Below are 24743 nucleotides of genomic sequence, written 5' to 3' on the forward strand. Positions count from 1 at the left end.
TAGATAGAAGGTGAAATCTTTACTTTAGCAGAGGGAATAATTTATGAGGATTGTAGAGATGTTTGTTCAGGAATTAATATTGTTAATGTTGATGATGATGATGATGTCCGTGGTAGCAATGAACTTGAGACTTTATGCAACTTTTTCTTTGCACTAGGGACGCTGTCCTGTTGCAGAGTTGAGGCTGATGGTCAGTGGTGTTGGGGATCCAGCAGAGGGACGTCAGATCCATAGAAGTTAAGAGTTATTACGTTAGGTAGAAGAAAGTTTTATTCGAGGCTGTTTCAGGATCAGTTGTTTGTGAATTGATTTTAACTTTTCTTTGTTTGTTTGTTTGTTTTTTTTCTCATGCTCTTCACATTTGGTGTAAAGCCCATGTGGATTAACAAGACAGTAAATTCATGCTAAAGCTGAAACAATTAGTCAGTTAATTGATTGGTTGATCCACGGCAAATTAATCAGCAGTAATTTTGATAAATGACTAATTGTTCAAGTCATTTTTTCTTTAGCAAAAACTGCAAACTTTCTCTGGTTCCAGCTTCACAAATGTGAAGATTTGCTGCTTTTTTTCTCAGGTTTCTAATATTATAAATCTTATATCTTTGGGTTGTGAACTGTTGGTTGGACAAAACATGACAATAGAAGACTTCACTTTGAGCTCCATGAAATTGTGATGAATTGTAATGTTTTATAGACCAAATGATTAATCGGTGAATTGAGAAATCTCATCACGCTGATCATTCATCAATCAAAATGTCTGCTGCTTGTTCCAGCGTCCAGACAAAAACAGATGATCAACCTCGATCTAGTAGACAGACATTGCCTGGAATATATAATACAGAAAATATATAGACTTTGAATAGGGGTCAGACGACAGTGAACCTAAAGTTTCTAAGTATAATTTTAAGTTTTTAAATCTAGCATTTGCAGTTTTGATGTTTTGTGGAGTTTTCTCACTGACAGATTGAGAGGATGATTATGTGGACACATTGATCTTTTATTGGACGGTTAATATCTATGAATGTATCGGTTTTCTTACAAAACAATCCTGTGTTCCTTTTATTATCAGTTTCCTGTGAAGCAGTTTTACAAAATAATATCACTGTTTAATTATAACATCCTTATTTGGTTAATGGGTGTCGTATGTGGACTACGTGCTCTGCTTACTAAACTTTTTAGGAGTCTGCCATTTTTGTTTCTGGATGTGTGAGAGATTCATTCATGAACACAAATCTTAATGAAACTGCACAAGATCATAGAATTTAAAACAGTTTCTTCTTAAACACAAAGAAAGCACAGTAGTTTTTATATCCAGTTACATTCAAACTAAAGAACACATATTAGTTTCTGTTTATCTCTTCCCATTTGAAGCTGTCCTTGACGATCATATCTGTCCACAACTTTACAGTTAGTGAGGCACTTTGCTCCATATCTGCATTAAACGTGCAGCCTTGCAAACGTCATAAGTGTAAAAACATCAGGATTAGTTAGACACCTTAATCTGATTATTTTATGCAGTTGGCCTCTTTTGTCCGGAGATAATTTTAGCAACTTCAAAGACCAAATAAGGTCAGATAGTCTTAGCAAATCATTTGTAGCATTTGTTTTACTTCTTTGGAGCTACAGATCAATGGAGTTCGTCCTGACATCAACTTTCACTTGAACTCACTTTTCTGCAGGAAGCACACCCGCCCCTCGTGTGCTCCCTGCAGATTTAAACAAACAGAATTAAAGTTAAAGAAAGTTCTGACACCAGCCAGAGATAATCCAGTGCTGACGAGTGAATACTGAATATTTGCTGCCATAGTTTCTCTCCTCCCAGGACCCCAGAGCACCACTGTCTATCTGCCCTCAGCCTGTCTGTCTCTTTGTATGCCTGCCTACAGCAACCTGATAATGTACATATGTATTTTCTGTAAAAACAAACAAGTAAATAAGTTTATCCATGGTGATACTGGGAAAACTGCCCCTTGTCTTTGTTATGTTTAACTCAGTGAGAAGTTGAAGTGAGATTGCTGCTGCTCCTCCACACAAACACATCAGGACTAAGAGGTTGCATGAATGACATAGTCTCTATTATAGTGCTGCTGTGCATGTCTTGAAGTCCCATCCCTCCACTATGCAATCACTGTAACATACTGGGGCAACACAAACTACCAACAATGGAAAAGGGTGAATGAATGAACCAATAATGTATAAAATGATCAGAACCAACTGCGAATCATTGACTCTGTACAGTTGTTTCTTTGACTTGATAAATACAAGTTGTGATATTGAAAGATAATGTGTGTGTCTTTTTGTGAAGCAGATAAGTGAGGTTTGGGGTCTTTCAAGGGGTTCTTTGCGTTTTCAGTGGGCTTTACAGGCCCACATCAGCAGCCCAGGATAAAGAAGAACATCCCCTCTATAATATCCTTAGTTTGCTAAAAAAAAAAGTTGCATTTAAATTGTGTTATTCTGTATTAAGGCATATATAAGAACAAAAATGCCCTTTGCTGATGTTCATTAGGACAAATTTTGGAGTCCATGACTTAAACAATCGAGCCACAAAAGATGTTAATAAAGTTAATTCTATAAAACTGTTAATATACTTCTTTTAAACTAAGAAAATATTTGGGTATATAGCTGCCCAGGCTTGTACTTGTGGCTGTAATGTCACCATAAGAAGACCGGTGCATATAAAGTTACTGAATTATTCTGACCTGTGCTTTTAAGGATACTGGGAGCAAATGGAAGTAAAACTGTTAAATCAGGACAGATTGTACAGTGGATCAGTGTTAAACCTCATATCCTGGGTTTATTTTGGGATATTTGCATATTTGTAGCTTCTTTTTTTTTTCAATAAGGGTGAAGGAGTAAAAGGAAATATTAACCAAGGTAATTGAACATTTTGTCGAAAAACTACATCTGACACTAATTATTATTCAAAGCAGAGACTTTTTTATTTATATGTTTTGAAACATGTCTAAAGGGGATCTTTAACTTAAAACATATTACAAGCATACAGAATGACAAGACAATACATGAATAAAAATAGTATTACAGTACTATCAAAAATAAAAATTTGTATTTTAGTAGAAAAAAGGTTACTCGAGAAAATATTTTTCAACCCCAAATTTTTATGGGTAATTATGTATTTGTTTCTTTCTCAACACATCATAGTTATTAACGATATTTATTATTTACTTTAGCGTGGTGTTCGGAGCTTTTATTTTGAAATGGAGACGTGACACCGGAAGCGGATGTGCAACACGGAATCTTTTCAGGAACGCACAAGCCGCCATGTAGGACAGCGAACGTTACTTTTACACGGAAGAAAGACAGTTGTTGTGTTTAAAGTCCAACTGATTCTGAATTAAGTTACTATTTTAGCTTAAAAATGCGCCGCGAACTGGCGGACACAGCGGGCTGAGTTTTTGATTTTACAGAAGAAAGATGGAGGGGAGGTTCGGCAGCGAAGTCGCGTCAATCGTGGAAGTCGCCATTCAGGCGATCGTGTCTGTTTTCAGGGATGTCTGGGCGAAAGAGGCGCCAAACACGGTGTGGGAGGAGGCGAAGTTCGGGGAAGTCCAGGAGATAGAGAAGTGTCTGGTGGTTCAGATCCACAAAGTGTTCACGGAGTTCTCCTCGGAGCTGTTTGAGGAGAACGAGGCTCTGCGGGCCAAAGTGGAGCAGCTGGAGGATGTGCTGCAGAGGAAAGCCGGGCAGCTGGAGCAGGAGCTGGAGGCCAGAGTGGGTCAGCTGGGCAGAGAGATGGAGCAGCTGGAGAAGGAGCTGAAGAGCATCAGTGATGGCAGCAACAAGACACACGGAGGCCCGACCCACATCCTGCTGCAGGACGGCTCAGTGATAGGTGAGGGGGAGGCATCAATCAACCGATCGATCACCCTGATGATGTCAGTTGAGTTTAAAAACATCAACAGTGAGCTGGCAGGAAATGTTAGGATTTGGGGCTCAACAAAGTTTGCCTTTACACTATGTGTGCAGATGAGGATGCTTTCAGTAGAGGCCATTAAGGCCGCAACTAACATTTGTATTATCGATTAGTATGTCAATTGTGGATTAATTGAGAAGTCTACAAAATGTTAGAAAATAGCGAAAATACCCATTACAGCTTCCCAGACACTAAGAAATTTAATTTACAGTGATACTCTACAGAGAAATTAAGCAAATCAGCACATTTTGCTCCTCATTGTGCTACATATGCTCGATGTCTTCAGATACAGATGTCTTTTCTGTGTGGCAGTTAATTAGTTTCATGAGCCAGTGCTTCTTGTGTTAACACATTACACCGCTCTAACGGTGAACATTAATTAATGAAATGCTGTTGATGTGACATTATGTCTCTGTGTCTTTGACACAAAACAGGAGCACCAGTGTTGTCGGTCTCCACCAGTCCTGCTGCCCCAAAACCTGCTGCCAACCTGGTTGCTGTGAAGGAATCCACCTCAAACCCTCCTCCGGTTTCAGCAGGAAGCTCTGAAGCCATTCCCAGCTCCACAGCTGTATCTGCGACTGTCCCTCAACCTGCAATAGCCCCGATGGTGTTTGTTGGCAGAGTCAGCGCCGCTCCCACGGTGCTGTTGGTGGGTGCCAGCCAAGTCGTCACCCAGCCCCCCGCACCAACGACGGCTGTCTCTGAAACGACGGGAACAACGCAGCTCGTCCTCAAACCAGCAGCCTCGCCTCAAGACGTCCCCAGTCCAGACTCCAGCACCGTCAGTGGTGTCGACTCAGCACAGGAAAAGGTTGGGTGTTTCTGTGCTGTTTTTGATTTAACTCTAGATTTAATCTAGATTTGTCTGCAACAATGTCTTAAAGATCTCAAGCCTGATCTATTTTTCTGTGTTTTAAAAAAAAAAAGTCTTTCAGATGACACTGGTTTGGACCTGTCAAAGTGTCTGTATACATCTCAGTGGTGTTTATTTCCCACCCTGGTGGAGATACAGTGTTTACTTTAAGGGCAAAAATTATTCTCTAATGTTTCTAGTGCCATGTTTCTATATAAACAGGAAGCGTAATGTTTAGGAAACCTTTCACTGTCTTGGCATGTCATTGTATGCAAAAATCTTTTAAAATTTAAACTCAAATTATTTTCTTTTGCATCACAGAAATCTGTTGAAGAGGCACCTTCAGGGAGAACGAGGAGGATGAGGAGAGCAACTTCTAAAACTGAAGACGGTATGATTAGATTTCAGACTGTTTCTTTTTACAGGATGTGAACTTAACATTAAAGTCGGAGAAGGAACTTGGATAGGTAGAGGATACAAAAACTACCGAAGTAAAATAATCAAATAATAATAGACTAATAATTTTCTAAATTGTTTCTCTCCATTTCCAGTTTCCACTGAAAACAGCACCGAAGAGAAAAAAATCAAGTCAGGTGGAGTGCAGGGAAGACGGCTAAAAAAGACAGAGTCGCGGACAGTGAAGCGGTTCTCCTGTGAGCTTTGTAACGTCAGTTTTCATTGGAAAGGTGAATTGAAGAAGCACATGAAGGTCCACAACAAGCCTTTTCCTTGTGAGCAGTGCGGCAGAAGTTTCCTTGAAAAGAAGTCTCTGGAAAATCACCTTTTGCGTCATGAGGCAAGTAAAGCCCCCTTGCCCTTCCCCTGTCCTCAGTGTAAAAGATCGTACCGAAAAGAGCTGTCGCTTCAGAATCACCTCAAGCGTCACCAGCGGTTGAAACCACCAAAGCCGTTCGCCTGCGATCAGTGTGGGAAAACATTCAGAATTCAGCAGTCTCTGGAAAACCACCTCTTACGCCACGAGAAGTGGAAGCAAATGTTGAAGTGCCAGCTTTGTGACAAGACTGTCAAGACGTCGGTCCAGCTGAAATGTCACATGGCCGTACACTCGGAAGACAGACCGTTCAGCTGTGCAACATGTGGGAAGGAGTTTAAGAGTAAAGACACCCTTCGCTTCCATCAGATGGTTCACACAAACGCCAAAAAATACAAATGCACAATGTGCGACGAGACTTTCAAATATGCCCACTCCCTGACTGTGCATAAGAGGAAACACACAGGCGTCACTCCGTTCATATGCACTGTGTGTAACAGGTCCTACAGGACTGGCACTGCTTTGAAGAGACACAGCGTAGTCCACACTGGGGAGAAACCGTTCACCTGTCACATATGTGGAGCAAGGTTCAGCCTGAACAACAACCTCAAGAGGCACCTTCGCATTCACACAGGAGAGAAGCCGTTCACCTGCCAGGCGTGTGGCAAGAGCTTCTCAGACAACAACAAGCTGAAGTCCCACATGCTCATCCACGGTGCCAGAAAACCTTTTATGTGTGATCTGTGCGGGAAGACCTTCCTCTTCAACTGCAGGCTGCTGATACATCAGAGATACGTGCATGCTGACAGGAATGAGGAAACGGAAGGCACACAAAGATTTTCCCAGACTAGAAAGCGAAACAAGCCGTTGGTTAAACCATTCAGCTGCAAAATATGTCTGAAAGGTTTCAGCGCCGCATGTTCTCTCAAACTTCATGAAAGAGGCCACAGTGAGCACAAGGAGTTCAACTGCAGCATATGTGGGAAGTCTTTTCATAACAAATACTCTTTCGGCTATCATCAGAGAAGCCACTCGGGGGAGAAGCCCTTTGTTTGTGATGTGTGCGGGAAGAGATTCTTCCATGCCGGTAGTCTGAAGCAGCACGAGCGGATTCACACTGGTGAAAAACCGTACAAGTGTGACCAGTGCGGCAAGGCCTTCAGAACAGACGGAAACTTCTACAGACACATGCGGATCCACACGGGTGAGAAGCCATTTGAATGTTTGTACTGTCACAGGAAGTTCCACCAGTCAAATCAGCTCAAGTCCCACATGCAGGTCCACACCGGGCAGAAGCTCTACTCGTGCCAGCAGTGTGGCCGGGGCTTCTCTGATTCAAGGCAGCTCAAGAAGCACAGCTGTGACGGCTCATAGGCGATGTGATGCTGTGGCGCCCACCAGAAGGCTCAAACAGCGGCGTGTTTGTGTTAAGGGAAACAAAATTACTTGTGTGTGGCTCTATGCTCAAAATACTGCAAAGCAAAACAAGAAGTGACACTGACAAAAATAACTTCATCTTCATAATCTGTTGTTGAGAGCTGGTACAACAAATATGGTGAGTTGTGGCAATCATTAAGTAAAATACAAAACAGTTGCTTGTGATAGTTTCACAGTGGCAAAGGGATGCTTGTTTGTCTTCATATTATGAACTGGTGGCTTTTGTTTTGGCTGTTTGTCAACTAAGGAGTTTTAACTCTTCAGGGCTGTGGTAACTCTCACTTGTCATTACTCTTGAAATGCCACAGTTAAGGGATTAATTAAAAGTAATTAATACAGTAATTGATAGTAAAAGTAGCTCCAGCTCTACTCAGTTAGTATTCAGAGGTTAGCAGCGTTATTCGTGGCATTTATAGTCTGTTTTTTCTTTTTGTTTCGGTAACCTCAGCTGTTAAACATTGAAAACACAGATACTACTATTTACCTTTTCATAAAACATTGAGGCCATTTAAAAACCACAAAGTTACACATGTGAAACCCAAAATAGGTGTTGAGGTAAGATACCTCTGTAAATGTTTTGAAGATAATAAATGCAGCAAAGATGCCAGCTTGTTTTCAAGGCGTGTATTGGGACTGAAAATAACTCCTATTTCTGTTCACCAGCTGTTGATATTAAAGTGAAGATAAAGGTAATTATTTTTAATGGCAATTTTATTTTTAGTTTTTTTGAAAGATTTCTTTTACTATTTTGTTTTAATTTATGTTTTGTGAATTCATAATAATCCGATAGAATGCCATTTAAAATGTAATTATTTTCAAACAAAAAATTGAAATTGTAATATTACAAATGTACAGTTCTGTGTAATATGGCACTGTATATACTTTTTTCGTTTGTTATTGTAATTAAAGAATATTTGCAATCGAAGCAACGTCAAGACTTTTATTTTGAAATATGATTTTTTTACCCCTGTTCTTCCATTTCCGGAATCAATGGCGCTCACTGTCCTGCAATTTCTGTGCGCTGTTGTAAGAGTGAGCTGTTAACTTCAAGGTAAAATGTCAGAAAACTTAGTGTTTTATTCAGAAACAAAGTCCATCATGGAGACAGCCATTAAGACCGCTGTTGATGTTATCAGAAATTCAAAAGAAGAAAATTCCACAAAGGAGCCAAATACGAGACGTAAGGTGAGTCAACGGTTTATATTACTGACGTACTGTTCATACACACGTCGCTGACCGTTGACGCCTGTTCAGCGGGTCAGAAACACTCGTTGGGGGAGATGGAGCCGACGGGATGAACTCGAGAAGAGAGGCAGCGTAACGACAAGCGAAATAAAGATGGCGGCCTGTCATCACAGAGCAGCTAGCTAAAAACATAAAGCTAGAAGTTCTGGGGGGTAAAATTAAGTTCTGGTACCTAATAAGCTGGACGTTGGCATATAAATATTGGTGCCGGCTCTTGTTACGGGTTTTTAAATGATCTTGTTTTGTATTAATGGCGTCTGGTAAACAACAGAGTGCGTTACCGCCTCACGTCTGTTAATGAGTATTAATAATTAAAAGAACCAAATTTAACATGCAAATCCCGACATCCTTCATTTTCTCCCCTGGACAGTGACAAAGTAATTTATGTACGTTTACTTCCATGAAATTCTAGCATTACTTTATACTACATTATATGTACCTCCACTACATTTATCTGACAGCTAGTTACTTTACAGATTAAGGTTTTACATTTAAAAAAAAACATAAATATAAAATACAATACTTTGTTAGAGATTAAACCAGAGCTTCTCGACCTTTTTGGCTTGTGACTTGCAGAGTTGTTAGCAGTTCCACCTAAGAGTGATTCACCACTAAACTTCTCACATGGTTTCATATTTGAGGCGCAAAGAGGTCTAATTATACAATATTTTACCAAAAAACCTCTCCCAGTAATCATCTCATAGCCCCTCAGATTTATCTGGTGACCCTTTGCAGGGGCCCCTCGATTGGGAACCACTGGCCTAAACTATATAACCACTGTATATAAAGTGGTTAAAACTAACTCCACACAAGTACATTTTTCTGTAAATACTTCCAGCAGTTATACCACCAGTTTATATTAAATCTTTAAACCACTTTTAGGGACAGCTCGTGCATGAGCAGCTAATACTAACAGCAGATACTTGTGTCCACCATGAATACATCTAACATCAGATACTTTTATCTAATAATATTATGTAACAAATAGTGCTGACTGCTTTATTTTAATCCTCACAGCCAGATTTGGACGGCATTGTGGAAATGTTGGCACGGGAGGCAACGAGAAAGATCAACGCCATTTTCTCCCATCTGTGCTCAACGCTGCACAACGACAACAAGACTCTGAAGGCCAAAGTGGGACAGCTGGAGAGCGAGCTGAAGACTGTGACTGGAAACTTCGAAAATGCCAGAATGTGGAGAGAAAACGTCCTGAACGGCTGCCCGGTCCTGTTCGAGCAGAGTGGGTTGATCTTCACCTTGAAGCCGTTTGGGAAGTTAAAAAGAAAGACGGGGAAATTAACAGAGGGAGTCACAGGATCATCGCCTGCTGCTGGGATGCAGAGTGAACACGATGCTGGTAAGTTTCCATTATAGGAAAAACACACCACAAAATATTAACCTTTTAAAAGTTGGGGTGTTTGGTGCAAAATGGTAAGTAGACAAGACACGTGTGGGTTCCTCAGAATTGCACATTTAAACACACAAAATAACTTCTGGGATGCACTGAATATTACTCATTAACAGCGTATAAATATACCATTTAGGTACTTTTACTTTACTTGATGTTACTCCACTACATTTCAGAGGGATATGCTGTACTTTTTAATACAAAATATTATCAACAAGTAACGATAATGATATATTATTATAGATTACGCTACCCAGCATTATATAAAGTACTTAAGATTAGCTTCACCGTTACCAGCTGCAACTTTAAAGTGATGAACACATTAATGCATCAATAATTATAATCCAATAATAGAATATATATATATATATATGTATATATATATATATGTATATATATGTATGTATAAATGGGCCATTCTGCATAAAGAGTACTTTTACTTTTGGTACTTTAAGTATATTTTGATGCTAATACTTTTGTTTAGTTTTTTTAAGTAAAAGATCTGAATACTTCTTCCACCACTGATGGACAGTTGTTTTGAATCTCACACTCACCAGTGTCCAACAATAAAAATACTTTATATTTACAAACACTTGATGCAGAGAAGTTTGTGAGTTCAGGCAATATTGACAGCACTCATTATTACTTATTACTTATATTATTACATTGTATTATACCGTACATACTTATCATCCTCTAAATCCACTTTGGTACTTACACTTATTTTAATTTTATACTTTATATCCACTTGTACTTAATTTATCTGACCTGTATTATAATGTATTATATTTTGATTTCCTTAGTACTTCTATTCCTGTGTGCACTAACGTGACGGTGAGCTGCTGTAACAAAAGAGTTTCCCCTCGGGGATCAATAAAGTATTTCTGATTCTGAAATCATCCTTTTTTTTAACTTAAAAAGAAGAACAGCAAACACACAAAAAAAGCAAGTTTCATAGGGTGTCCGAGTCACAATAATAATAAAACACAAAGATAAATATATCAACAACAGTAAAAACACTCTCAAAACATAGGGGCACAAAATAATACTAATCATTCTCCCATAAAATCTAGCAGGTTACCTCAAACTTTATAAAACTCATTAGGGTTTTCCTTAAATTATACATATTTCTTCCATAAGTTACACAGGATTACAACTCATTAAAGCACTTACAGGATACATTGCGACACATTTATTGGCTGCCGTTATTGTTATTCTTAGAAAAGAGAAGTTTAATTTCTGATGACCTGATAGAAAACATGTATTCTGTGAAACTTTATGATTTCACAGCAACAGAAAATATTATTTCCATCTAGTTTTTGGAGGAAAATTTGACCCAGAGAGCGTTTATCATTTCTGGGAACCGAACATTTACAGTATTTTTGGTTTGACTCCGGCAATGACTAATGTGTCTTTGTTTGTATTCTTTAGTATTAATCTCTTGCTCAGATGGTGGAGAGGCAACGAAGGAGGTGAACTCTGAAGCTGAGTCCTCACCAGCCAGTAGACAAGGTGAGATTTAGTAATCCACATTAATGCACTGGAAAAAAGACAAATAGTAAACGTATTTGAATAAAGTGTGAAGGCAGCGATGTGTGGGACTTCAGAATGTAACCCTGATTTTTTACTCTTGTCGTAAACAGTAATTATGTAAGTTTTGACATGTAATTGATGAGAAGTTCCTTATTGGCGGTAACAGTGGCTTCTGAAACTCAACACTGGATGTTACTCTACTCTGGACGTGCGTGATGGCTTTTATCTTCTCCACTCCTGTCTAGACACGGCAGACGATTGTACCACAACGAACACGGCAGAATCCAAAAACACTGACGGCCAAAACACACAGGAAGCAGAAGTCAGGAGGAAAGGGAAGGTCTTTGTGTGCGACGTCTGTCACAAGAGCTTCAACCGGCAGTTTCATCTGATGAAGCACATGAACACTCACAAAGAGCAGAGGCCTTTCGCCTGCAGCCAGTGCCCGAGAAAGTTCAGGAATACGGCGACTTTTGAGTTCCACCTGCTGCGGCACGAGGAGAGGAAGTTCGCTACCTTCAAGTGCCAGCTCTGCGAGAAGACGTTCAAAACAAAAATGCACCTGAAGACTCATCAGCTCGTACACACAGACACGAGGCCGTTCATCTGCTCCACCTGTGGGAAGGGCTTCAAGACTAAACACAACCTGCAGGCTCATCAGGTCGTGCACACTGTTGAAAAGCCGCACAAGTGCTCAGAGTGCGGGGAGAGTTTCAGGTACGCGTTCACACTGCATTGCCATAAAAGCATTCATACTGGTGAACATCCTTACAAGTGCACGGTGTGCGGCAAAGCTTTTATAAAGAGGAGGTCGCTCAGGACGCACCAGTCGGTCCACAGAGGGAAAATGTTCACATGTGAGACATGCGGAGCGGGCTTCACCCTTCAGCACAACCTGAAGAGACACATTCGTATCCACACAGGTGAAAAACCGTTCAAATGTAAAGTCTGCGGGAAGAGCTTCATTCAGGACAACAAGCTGAAAGCACACATGCTTCTTCATGGTGCCTCAAAGTCATTCATGTGTGACCTGTGTGGAAAGACTTTTCTTTACAACTGCCAGCTGCAGAAACACCAGAAAGTAACTCACGATGAGACACAGGGGCAGGTCATCAGAAGACGAACCCGAGAGCGAGGCAACCGCAGAGTTATCTATCGACGGGACAGAACAACAGTAGATGTGACGCCGTTCAGCTGCAAGACCTGCCGCAAGAGCTTTGACACCGCGGGTTCGCTGAAAAGACACGAGCTCATTCACACAGGTCAGATGCAATACAACTGCGACACATGTGGGAAGTCTTTTTTCTACAAAGCCACGTACGACTACCATCAACGGATCCACTCGGGAGAACGGCCGTTCGGTTGTGACGTGTGTGGGAAGAGGTTCATCATCCTTCAGGCTCTGAAGTCCCACAAACTGCAGCACTCTGGAGAGAAACCACATAAATGCGAGCAGTGCGGCAAGGCCTTCAGGATCTACACCAACTACCTCAGACACTTGCGGATCCACACGGGGGAGAAGCCCTACGAGTGTGAAGTTTGTGGAGTGAGGTTCAGGCAACTCGGACACGTGAAGTTTCACATGCAGGTCCACACGGGAGAGAGACCGTATTCCTGCAGCAGCTGTGGACTTGGATTTTCAGACTCAAGGCTGCTCAAGAGACACAACTGTTCTGAGAAATACCAGAAAATGTTGGGGAGCACACTCGCTACTTCCTGAAACTGAGCACAAAGCCGCACTGCAGTAGGAGACTCACCTGTGGTCGATCTTAAATTGTTATTTCCTGTCAGGACAAAACACACAGTCCTGAAATTTATTGGATATGTGAAATAAAGACAATACAGCTGCACAGACCTTTAACGAGAACCAAAACAGGAAGTGATGTAGAACTAAAACTAGACCACCAACTACACATCCAATAACAGAAGAAAGCTGCATTGTTAGCTGAATTACGTGATTGTCAGATGGGATTTTCTCATTAATTCTGCCTAAAGAGACGGCTTTAAAAACGTTATGTTGATCATTATGCGAGTTGTAACTAAACTCTGGCCACAAGATTCAAATGTGTAATTGTAAACTTTCAAGTGTCCTCAACTAGGTTGTTTTCTTCAGTATTGGATTATATTTCATGATACGTTCAAAACAGCAACGCGCAGTAAAATAAATGTCTGAATAAAACTAAAATTCTCGTGATTCTCGTCAATCCAGAGATTTTTCTATTAATTTCGAGGAAATGATTTACCTGAACAGCTGTCCAGGTGATGACACTTCACACTTCACTTGATAAACAAACCAGAGAGCCATTTTTGTTAAACAAGTTTGAATAAATGTGTTGGATGTTACACGTCAAAAGAACAATGAGAGTAAATTCCTCCAATATTCTTGTTGAAGAATGTTGAATTATAGTCTCTAACTGTGACCAATAGAGAGCAATTAGCATTGTGATAATTTCTGTTAATAATTTCAGATTTTTTTATATTTTGGGCACTTACGTTTATTTTGAAAGTGCCGGAAGTATTCTTATGTTATCATGTCTGACTTGACCTTTTGCGTTGGTGTAGTTCCTCACTATGACCACTGGGGGGCAGTGAAGAACATGATCTCCAGACCAGAAAAATTATTATTAAAACAACCCTTTATTAATGTTTTTCAATACTACAGACGTTATCGTTTATATTTGTAATAATTACACAAATAATCATATATACACGTTGACATTAACATCGTTTGTGCTGATAAACAATGTTAGCCACAAATGGATTGTAGTGTTGCAGTTCCTCACTGTGACCACTGGGGGGCAGCAAACCCTCATGTTTCTAAATGCACCGCCAGAGTCACGGCAGAAGCAACTTTATATTTCAGATGAAATAAATTAATCAAGAGACAACACAACATTCAAAAAGTTAGCATATAAAGCAGGGCTTTGTTTGAATGCTTCATATCGTTTAATAACAAGGACTATGTTACTACATACACTATTAACATTATTACAAATAAGACTAATACATGATGCCTCGAAATAATAATAAGAATAATAATAATAATTAATTTCTCCATTATACCAACTGAAGAAAACTGTAGTTTTTGACTGGGACCACTAGAGAACAATGCACTTGATCATTTCATGTTCATTTCTGCCAATTCATTTATGTCTATTTCTGTGTAAATACATTGAGAGCAATGAAAAACAAAGTCAGATTTCTTGTATGCGGACACAAACTTGGCCAATAAAGCCGAATCTAATTTGACATTCCATCGATTTGGCCAGTTAGATTTATTTTGAAAGAATTTACCGGAAGTCTCCCTATGCTATCTTGTCTGACTTGACACGTGTTGCATTGATGTAGTTCTTCAATGTGAACACTGGAGGGCAGTAAACACCCACGATTCTACACAGTCATGTAAACTAGCATGATCTCCAGAGCAAAAAAAAAATCATTAAAACAACTTTTTACTAATTTATCAATACTGGTGTTGATGATATTTCTAATAATCACACTATTAATAATTGAACCATATTGATTGTGCTGCCAGTGTGCCACAAAGTTAGCGTTGCAGTTCCGCACTGTGGCCACTGGAGGGCAGCAAACACATGTTTCTAAATACATTCATGTCAGCCGTGAACTTCACCAGTGTCAAGGCAGACACAATGCCATACTAACACTTCCAGTTAAACATTTTAAAATAAAACAATTTAGAAATTGCATACTTACATGTACTTATTCTACCACTTATATTGATGTGGTATTTACATGTGAAATTCGTGGTCATATTTACAAAGATTAATTCCTCATTTCCCTATCTTTGCCTGAAGGAGTGAATGAATAGAACCGTATAGTAGTAAGTATGCGTGCTTTTATTTTGAAGAACGTGAACTGGGAAGAGGAAGATCCGTGTTTGTGAGCGTGGAACGAGTTTTATTCACCATAACGACGCTGTAGCACCAAAAGCTATTTGTTTCATTATAAGATTATAGAACCGAAACATTTATAGCTGACGTTTGTCAGAAATGTCAGATCTGGAGGCGCAGGTGGGCGCCATTTTGGATATAATGGTCAATGCGACTGTGACAGAAATGTCCAAAGTTATGGGCGGTTCCGATTCAAAACATCCAGAAGTCTCATCATGTACGACTGAAAACACACCTGGGTCCTCGGACGGGCAGGTACGTTTAGGCTGTTGCTGGTAACGGTTTGTTGTTTTCGGTGTCGCTTAAACATCCTCCTCTCCCGTGTTGTTGCTGCCTCCTTAACTGGCGTCTAAACAACCAGCTGATCATAGAAATAGAAGAGCTAGCTAGCTGCTTTAGTTAGCGTCCAACGACTAAACGCAAATAAGCACTCGCTGCCGGGCCGCTGCGCCGTTTATTCAGGTTAAATTAAACGTAAACATGTAGGTCTGGTTGATCAAAGTAGCACAACAACAGAGAAGAATCCATCTTTGATCGCCATTTTGAGAGCAGGCCTATCTATGTGCTGTATGTCTACAGACGCGTCACCCAACGTGAACGTCACCTGCAGGATCAATTAATCAGTTATCATTTTACAGTTATAGCGATTAAGTACAGTTTTGAGGTACTTTACTTGAGTATTAACATTTTCTGCTACTTTATACTTCTGCTGCATCTCAGAGACTAAATGTACTTTTTACTCCACCACATTTATTTGATAATTTAGTTACTAGTTAACTTTGCGGATTATTAATACAAAATATAAATCTAATACTTTATAACTAATAACATATGATATATTATTATAGGTTAAGCTACTTAGCAGTATATAAAGTTATTTAAAAATTAGCAGCACCTTTACCAGCTGCAACATTAAAGTGAAGCACACATTAATAATAATAATTATAATCCAGTAATATAATGTATATGATTCTGAAATGGGCCATTCTGCATAATGAGTACTTTAAGTATATTTTGATGCTAATACTTTTGTTGTTTTACTTAAGTAAAGTTTTGAATGCGAGACTTTAACTTGTAACAGAGTATTTTTACACTGTGGTATTACTACTTTTACTTATGTAAAATATCTGAGTACTTCTTCTCCCACTCATTATAGCTATTGTGATCATAATGACAATATAGCTAATTATAGCATATAGTATAACTATTGGTTGCAAGCAACTGTGTATATTTATTCAAGTACTGTACGTAAGTCTGATTTTGAGGTAGTACTTTACCTGCTACTTTATAGTACTTTATGCTACTTTATACTTCTACTTTTACTCCACTGACAGCTGCAGTTACTTTGCAGAGTAATGCGTGTTATTTTTTATGAATCAGTTAATTGTTTAGTCTAAAATTGATTAGAGCCCAAGTTCGCCTCTTCAAATTGATATTCACTTTATAATGTTATACAAATTCCTCACATTTGAGAAGCTAGAAACAGCTAATTTTTTCTTCATAAATGACTTAATTTACTCTTGATCGACTATTCAATTTATCAGAACGTAGTTTTAGCTCCATAAAATATGATGCATTGATATAGATTAAATTACCCAACAGTACACGAAGCTAGCTCCACCAGCAGCAACATTAAAATGCTGTTTACATGTTCATTCATCATTAATAACACGGATTCTACAGTATAATACAATAATATAACAAACTGAAAGGGGACTTTCTGCATAATGCTGCAAAGTATCAAAAGTACTTACATTTTGCTGATAGTACTAATAGTACTTTTGCTTAAGTACTGAATGTTGGTCTTTCACATAAGTGTATTTGTACACTGTGGTATTATTATTTTTACATAATGGATCTGAATTGTGTAATATATTGTATTCCCACAGGGACAATTAGTGCGATTGTTGTAAAGAAGGACTCTTATTCATCATCTAACTTCATGTTTGTCATTTAACAGTCTACGCAGTGTCTCATTACGCCATTAAGTTATTAAAAATCCCATAGTACTGTCTTATAATTGTGTGTAAACGGTGTGTAAAATAGCCAGATATTCCATTTATAATCATATGAAACAGAAAAGGGAGCAACTCTTGACATTTGTTAAGTTGTAACTAGCAGAGATTTAGTATGTTTTTCTTAAATTGATAAAACAATTACAAATTAATGTACCTTTAATATAGTTATAAGCTATAGTAAGAATAATAGTCCTAAATGGGCTCATAGTGAGAAAACAGGCACAAGATAATCACAATATTGTGTTATTGCATCATTTCCTTGTGATCATTTCATTATATTATATTCTTGCTGTTTTTACAAGTATTACTCTCAAGTATTTATTTAGTGTGTATCTGCCTCTAATGGTGATCTGTGTTGTTCCCGTCAGGTGATCCAGTTCAGCGTCTTCGTGACGTCTCTGGCTCGAGAAGCCGTGGAGAAGATCTGCCAACTTTTCCATGAATGTTCTTCTCTGCTGCGGTTAGAAGTACGTCACTTAACTGCGTTGGTATATTTGTGTTGCAGTGTTATCAGGATCTTATTACAGCATGTTTTCCCGATGAAGTTAGTTTCTAATTCATGTTTGTAACGTATCTGTACATGTGCAGTAACATTTTCACATTTAGTCTCTCTGTTCAGCACTTATATGATATATGGCATATGGTACCATATGTTCTGCAGGGAAATCAATTAATCTGTGAAAGAAGGAATTTCGGCAACATTCGTAGAACTTATTTCTTCCTTTATAGACCTTTGATGAAGAGGTCGTAGTGCTGCAACTAACGATTATTTTCATTATCTTATCATTTTCTCGATCAATCGCTCAATCGTTTGCTCCATAATATAAAGATTTCCATCACAATTTCCTAAAGTCCTTCAAATTGCTTATTTCTTACGACCAAAAGCCAAAATTGTCACTGTAATGTGAATTCTGACATTTGAGAAGCTGGAACCAGCACATTTTTAGATTTTAGATTAATCGATTATCAAAATTAATTTTCTGTTGAATGACTAATCGATTAATCGTCTGATTGTTTTAGCACTAGATGTTCCACGGTGTTGGTCAATCTGGCCGATACCAAGAAGAAATACTGTGATGCACAAACATGTGAGAAGAAACTGTTGAATTAGTTAGTTAATTGATTAGTTTCTTTATTACTTCAAAATAAGTTCAAGGCTAAATAATGAGCAGCATGTTGCATGTTGAAACAGTCACTGAAGTAGCACTTCACAGAGTCATAATGTTTCAACATTTCTGGTTAGAGATGTTTCAGCTTGCTCGAGAAAGTTTACAATAAAAACAAAACATAGTAGCAGTTCAAAATGTTAGGAAAACCGCCGTACAAACAAAACCTCCGACGTTTCAGAGATTTATATCATCTCACTGGAAAGCCACATAACTAAGAAATCGTCAAATTCTGCATTTGTCATGATTTCTATTTAAAAAGCTTAGGTTTGTCCTCCTTCTGTAGGTGAGACAGGGTGTTGCGGAGATTGAGGACCTGAAGAGGAGACTGGAGGTGGCAGAGACGGAGCTGAAGCTGGTGCTGGACGGCAGCGGAGGCCAGAAGGAAGCGGAGGAGCTGACGGAGGGAGGCAGCGGACCGAAGGAGGGCAGGAGGGCTCCGGCCAACGGAGCAGAAGGAGAGACCGTCCAGAGCCAGCGCTCGGGGAGGAAGTATCGCAGAGGTGACGAGTTTATCCTTTCACTGTGTTGTTTTTCTTAGTCAGATATCGAGTGGAGAACTGGTTGTGTCGCTTACATTATATTATGACACATGTTGGTATTTAACACGTCACCTTTGATTAGAAAAATAGCAAGTAACTTTTGTACATGTTGGCAATAATGAGGAGGGAAACTGTCGTTCTGCCGTGCAGCGGTGGCATATAACTAAGTACATTTACTCAAGTACTGTACTTAAGTACACTTTTGAGGTACTTGTACTTCACTTGAGTCCTTCATGCTACTTTATACTTCTACTCCACTACATTTTGGAGGCAAATATTGTACTTTTTACTCCTACATTTATTTTATACTTTAGTTTAATGTTGCAGCTGGTAAAGGTGGAGCTAATTATAATAACTTTATATACTGCTGGGCAGCTAAAGTTAATGCATCACTTATTATAATCCAGTAATATAATATATATGATTCTGAAATGGGCCGTTCTGCATAATGAGTACTTTTACTTTTGGCACTTTAAGTGAAGTTTGATGAATACTTTTGTACTTTCACTTAAGATTTTAAATGCAGGACTTTAACTTGTAACAGAGTATTTGTTACACTGTGGTGTTACTACTTTTACTTAAATAAAAGATCTGAATACTTCTTCCACCACTGTACAAATATGAGGAACAGTAACTATATTTGTTTTTGTTTATCAAAACATCAGCACTTAAAGTTAATTTGAATCAAAATTCAACGTAGATTCAACTTAATTGTCTTGTGTTTTTATTGCCACTTAGCTTTCTTATAAACAGCTTTTTGAATTTTTACAGTCGTGGCTAGTGGTGATGCTGGAGTGAAGAGATCGCCTATAATTCACCTGTGGAAAGGCAGAACTTATGAGGTAAAATCTTCTCTTGTCTTATGTAGATGATCTGACATCTTTTGTTGAGGTTGAACTGGGTTTTATACTGGTCTCTCTTTCCCACTTCCTGTTCTCTTCCTCACACTACGTTCGGACTTTTTAATCATGAAGCAGAGAGCGCAAATAGGATGGATTTCTAAAGAAATACGGCCAACTAAAATACCAAATGTCAAATAATGAGATGTAAGTTGTTTATTAAGTTTTTGTATTGTCTTTTATTGGAAAACTATATGGCCAAAAGTATGCGGATACCTGACCATTACACCCAAATATGACTGTTGAACGCATTAATCTGCTGCTATACCAGCCTCCACCCTTCAGCGAAGGAACAAGATTTCAGAACCTGGCTGCGGGGATTTGCTCCGATTCAGCCACAAGAGCATTTGTGAGGTCCAACGCTGATGTTGGGTGATCAGGTCTGGCTCACAGTCGGCGTTCCAGTTCATCCCAAAGGTGGTGGACGAGGTTGAGGTCAGAGCTCTGTGCAGGCCAGTCAGGTTCTTTATGGAGCTGGCTTTGTGCACGAGGGCATTGTCATGTTGATACAGAAAAAGGGATTTCCCCAAACTGTTGCCACAAAGTTGGGAGCACACTATTGTCTAAACTACCATTGTATGCTGTAGCATTAAGGTTTCCCCTAATTGGAATTAAGGGTCCAGGACTGAACCATGAAAAACACACCTAGACACAAAATTATGTGGACTGGGAGACTTTTTATTTTTAGTTCTCTAGGCCACCCAGACCTTGTGTCGTCTGTGTTATGACTCTTAAATCGGTCCATACTCTCTCTTCCCCTCAGGACAGTGTCCAACCTGTGATAATAAAGGAGGAAGGACTGGAGGCGTTCGCTGACCAGGCGTCCTCTGATTCCGGTCAGTACAGAGATGACCCGGGCCAGGACGATGGTGACGACCCAGACTACCAGGTTGATTTCAGGAATACCTCATTCATTTTGTGTTGTTTGTCTGTTTATCTCTTGTCTGTAATGTTCATATCGTTTTTATTGCTTTTTTTTTTTTGCCTGTTTGCGCTCCTTTATTATGTAAAGAATGTAACATGCACACATGGTCTGCATGTCTTTTCATAATACGATTAAAATTACCCCTATGTGTTAAGGCCAGTTTGTGTTAATGAACTACACCTGTTGATGGAGATGTCTGCCTTCTGGCCAGTGTATGCTGGGATCAGCATCAGCCCACCAAGACCATTGGCCAAAAGCAAGAAAATAAATAGTGGGTTAAAGGAAATTAATCAACAATTTGTACAATTTTTCTGTTAGTTGGAGCCAGAAGATCCAGATGACGGTGACCCAGGATTCGCCACCAGACCTAAACGTGTTGTAAAGCCCAAGTCTCAACGAGGTCGCGCGAAGAAGGAGAGTCAGAGTCAGCCTCTGAGCTGCAAACACTGCAGGAAAACCTTCACCAAGCTGCTGCAGCTCAAAGCCCACCAGGCCGTCCACGGGGCGAACGCCGAGAAGCCCTTCCACTGCTCTCAGTGTGGCAGAGGCTTTTCGTTCCAGCGAAGCCTCAATGCACACATGCTGCTTCATACAGGTGAGTGTTCAGCATTGTGTTAGATTTCTCACAAAATCTGTGATAATACAGTACGAGAGGCATAAGGACACCGCAAGAAGCTGACAAACCAACAGCCCAGACATGTTATTGCCTTAAAAAGTTGTTATGGTGAACTATGGTTAAGAATCCATATTAACATACACAGGAAACTATTTACACATCCAGCAGACACAGCGACATTAGCATTAATCTGGAGGCTTTGATTATGCCATATTCTTACAATACTCATTGCTTCCATATACAGGTGAGAGACCACACACCTGTGATGTTTGTGGGAAGGGTTTCACCCTGAAGCAGCTCCTGAGGAACCACCAGCGTCTCCACGCTGAGGTCCGGCCGTTTCGCTGTGATCAGTGCGGTAAGAGCTTCTACCGAGCCCACGGCCTGAAAATGCATCAGATGGTCCACACGGGAGAGCGGGCCTATAACTGCCAGTACTGCAACAAAAGCTTCACAATACAAGGTAACCTGCAGCGCCACCTGCGCATTCACACGGGGGAAAAGCCGTTCAGGTGCGAGACTTGTGGCAAGAGCTTCAATCAGGCTGACACTCTGAAAGGCCATCAGCGGATACACACTGGTGAGCGTCCCTTCAGCTGCGAGACCTGTGGCAAATGTTTCATCCAGAAAAGTGCCTTGAAGATGCACCAGAAGACCTCTCACTCAGGCGAGAACTCGCTGGCATGCGTAGCGTGCGGCACCACGGTGGCCTGTGTGGACTCGCTTCGCAAACACCTCCAGACGCATGCTGCGACTATTCCGTGTACGTGCGTGCTCTGTGGCCGGCGGCTCAGCTCCATCACCGACCTGCGTTCACACCAGCAGCACCACACGGTGGACAGGCCTCACAGCTGCGGGCTCTGCGGGAAGAGTTTCAAGTCGTCCAGTTACCTGAAGATTCACCTGAAGACGCACAGCGGTGAGAGGCCCTTCTCCTGCGACATCTGCGGGCGCATGTTTACACAGCACAGCAGCCTTAAATCACATCAGGTAGGTTTGTATTCATTATTGTTTTTGTAATGGACAGATTCAAGATATTCCCATAAAAACAAAAATATGTTGCTGATTTGTAGCAACATCCATGTTTGAGCAGCTCAAAAATAAGGTTAGTTAGTTGTTAGTAATTAGTAAAAACCATGTCCACCCCAACGGATCTTTTATGGTGCTATAGAATAAAAAAGGAGAGCTCACCGACCTGATAAGATGACACAGAGGCATTAGCAATTTCATCAAAAACCTCAAATATAATTACTTTGGTTTATGCATTTGTTAAAGAGTAGCTTAACTCAGGCTGTACTCAGTAGTGACATTGCTCTTCTGTGTGGTTACAGGTGCAACAGAGAACACTTCCTGTCACATTTAAGTAGTGATGCTGGTTGTATAATTAGGAATAAAAACACACTAAAATTGACCCTTTTGGTAAACCAAGTTTTACGTCAACACGAGCAAAACAAACTCTTTTGCACCCGGCCTCACCTACTCATGGACCAATTTGCTTTTGAAAGATGCTATTTAAAGTCTAACCTCCTGTTAAATCATTCCCTCTTTATGCTACAGTACAGCGCTGCTCTGATAACACGTCATTGACAGCTGTACTATTAATATTTTCTAATTATTTCAGGTCCTGTAATACCACTATACTGACACAGCTGAAGCTCTGTGGTGCGAAACTATTCTTTTTACTATTTGGTGACATTTTTATGAATGAAACTTTAGCTCAAACGGGGACAAATTTGGGCGGTTAAGAGAGTTTGGATCTGACTTGGAGCACTTGTGCGAGCAAACCTCAGAAAAAAGTAAGAGGTTTAGGATGAGAATATGAAAGGCCCAATTTGGTGTAAATCTTTATACAAGACTTTACAATTGTATCGTACATCAGTTTTTCTTTTAACCTTCCTCTCCAAAGGTTGTCCACACAGGAGAGAAACCGTTCAGCTGCGACACATGTGGGAAGTGTTTTAGCAACACGGGCAACCTGAACAGACACCAGCGTATCCACACTGGGGAGAAGCCGTTCAGCTGCGACACATGCGGACGCAGCTTCAACCAGGGCAACAGCCTGAAAGCCCACCAGCAGATACACACCGGGGAGAAACAGTTTATGTGCGACAAGTGTGGGAAGAGTTTCTCCTACCTGAGGAACCTGAAGGACCACAAGTGTTTCTATGTCTGAAGCTAAACTGTGATGAGACACCTGACCTTTTCCAGATTTGTTTTGTTTCACTGCAAAGCTATCCGCAAGGAAAGTGGTGGGGATGGATGCAGCGTGGAGTTCAGATGAGTGAACAAATATATTAACAACCTTTTATATGAGCGGAAAAGGCGGAGACTGTTACTGTGTACACTGTCATGGTCAATGCATTTACCTGACACTGTTTTCCAGGCAGACTTGCAGTGAGTTAAACAGGTATGACAGCTTGAATAAGGTACTCGAAAAACATTTTAAATAGTGCACATACAGTAACAATCCCAAGATCATGTAAGAAAGAACTGCTGGTAAATGACAGAAAACAGTGGTTTTACCCTAAACTGAAAACATGGACACAGGAAAGACAAAATGCAGCATTTATCTGTGAAAATGAGCATTTCCAAAGTATCATGGTATCACTGGAGGAACCTGCATGTACAGAGAGCCTTTAAGTTCTTTATCTGGATGCATTTGTAAATGGAGTTTGCTGGCAAATGTCAGAAAAGTCTGGATGAAAGTTTAAGAAAATTAGTCCACTTCCTAACTTTTTTACGCTTGTTATACAGAAGGACTGATATAAAATCAGCCAATATGATTTGCATCTGAGTATTACAACGAAAAGCCAACAGTTAGACTTGTTAACACTACAATTATATGAACAGACTCCTCATGAAAGATCAGCTGTCTAGATATCTAAAAATACTTAAACTGTCTCCCTTTAAATTAATTTTTTGACTCAGTGACCAATGTGACAAATAGATGGCTTGTAAAAGTTTACAAGCGATTTTCATTTTGTCCTTAGTCCCAGTAGCACAAACAATCTTAAATTTAATTCACAATTAAATTTATCAGCATTTTGCTGGCAGCTGTTAAATTATATCCCAGATCTAAGCAGTAAAATCTAAGACTATAAAAGTGTGACTGACTGATTTTATTGTACGCAGCTTTTTTCAGGATTGTTAAACAACCCTATGTAAGTTGTAAGACAGATATTTATAATGGTTTAACCGACTTGAAGAGTGCTTTCCTGTGTTTTTCCCAAACAGATGATGATCTCCAATAGATATATAAAATACAACTGTTTTGGAAGTTTGGAGTTTTTGGAAACGAAGTTGCCTTGTGTGCTTGAGAAGAGTGGATGTACTGACTGAGAACAATACCGAAAAAACAATTTTATAAGAATGTTTCATCTGTAACTTTTCTTTAGTGTTTATTTGTTGTATCTCAACTTTGTGACTGTGAGTCAAACTGATAAACATTGAAATTGAAATCTTTTGAGTTTTTCTTTTTTCT

General features: G+C 39.7%; 3 protein-coding genes across 3 annotated transcripts in view; all 3 read left to right on the forward strand.

Moving 5' to 3' along the window:
* Positions 1 to 2279, forward strand: part of LOC122879509 (spectrin beta chain, non-erythrocytic 4-like) — a 91026-nt gene extending 88747 nt beyond the window's left edge. The window contains exon 43 of the transcript XR_006378721.1: positions 158 to 2279. The gene's annotated coding sequence lies outside the window, so the exon portion shown is untranslated. The remainder of the gene's footprint in view (positions 1 to 157) is intronic.
* A 929-nt stretch (positions 2280 to 3208) lies between these two features.
* Positions 3209 to 7924, forward strand: LOC122878599 (oocyte zinc finger protein XlCOF6-like). Its single transcript, XM_044201534.1, has 4 exons — positions 3209 to 3853; positions 4369 to 4748; positions 5112 to 5181; positions 5342 to 7924. The coding sequence occupies exons 1-4, from the start codon at positions 3436 to 3438 to the stop codon at positions 6934 to 6936; spliced, it is 2463 nt and encodes an 820-aa protein (XP_044057469.1). The 5' UTR covers positions 3209 to 3435; the 3' UTR covers positions 6937 to 7924.
* Positions 7925 to 7962: 38 nt separating this feature from the next.
* On the forward strand, positions 7963 to 24720 carry LOC122879111 (zinc finger protein 729-like). Its single transcript, XM_044202834.1, has 12 exons — positions 7963 to 8184; positions 9262 to 9601; positions 11084 to 11164; positions 11431 to 12902; positions 15187 to 15351; positions 17483 to 17581; positions 18567 to 18783; positions 19594 to 19664; positions 20485 to 20610; positions 20965 to 21241; positions 21507 to 22252; positions 23169 to 24720. Exons 1-12 carry the CDS (start codon positions 8056 to 8058, stop codon positions 23433 to 23435), a joined length of 3990 nt encoding a protein of 1329 aa, XP_044058769.1. The 5' UTR covers positions 7963 to 8055; the 3' UTR covers positions 23436 to 24720.
* The last annotated feature ends 23 nt before the right edge of the window (positions 24721 to 24743 follow it).

Source organism: Siniperca chuatsi, linkage group LG7, assembly GCF_020085105.1.
Source record: "Siniperca chuatsi isolate FFG_IHB_CAS linkage group LG7, ASM2008510v1, whole genome shotgun sequence".
NCBI classification, from domain to species: Eukaryota; Metazoa; Chordata; class Actinopteri; order Centrarchiformes; family Sinipercidae; genus Siniperca; species Siniperca chuatsi.

Coding starts and splice junctions, on each gene's coding strand:
- LOC122879111 (XM_044202834.1), top strand. CDS start 8,056: ATGTCAGAAAACTTAGTGTTTTATTCAGAAACAAAGTCCATCATGGAG. Junction 18,784..19,593: donor GGGGAGGAAGTATCGCAGAG/GTGACGAGTTTA, acceptor GAATTTTTACAG/TCGTGGCTAGTGGTGATGCT. Junction 22,253..23,168: donor GCAGCCTTAAATCACATCAG/GTAGGTTTGTAT, acceptor TCCTCTCCAAAG/GTTGTCCACACAGGAGAGAA.
- LOC122878599 (XM_044201534.1), top strand. CDS start 3,436: ATGGAGGGGAGGTTCGGCAGCGAAGTCGCGTCAATCGTGGAAGTCGCC. Junction 3,854..4,368: donor GCAGGACGGCTCAGTGATAG/GTGAGGGGGAGG, acceptor GACACAAAACAG/GAGCACCAGTGTTGTCGGTC. Junction 4,749..5,111: donor TCGACTCAGCACAGGAAAAG/GTTGGGTGTTTC, acceptor TTTGCATCACAG/AAATCTGTTGAAGAGGCACC.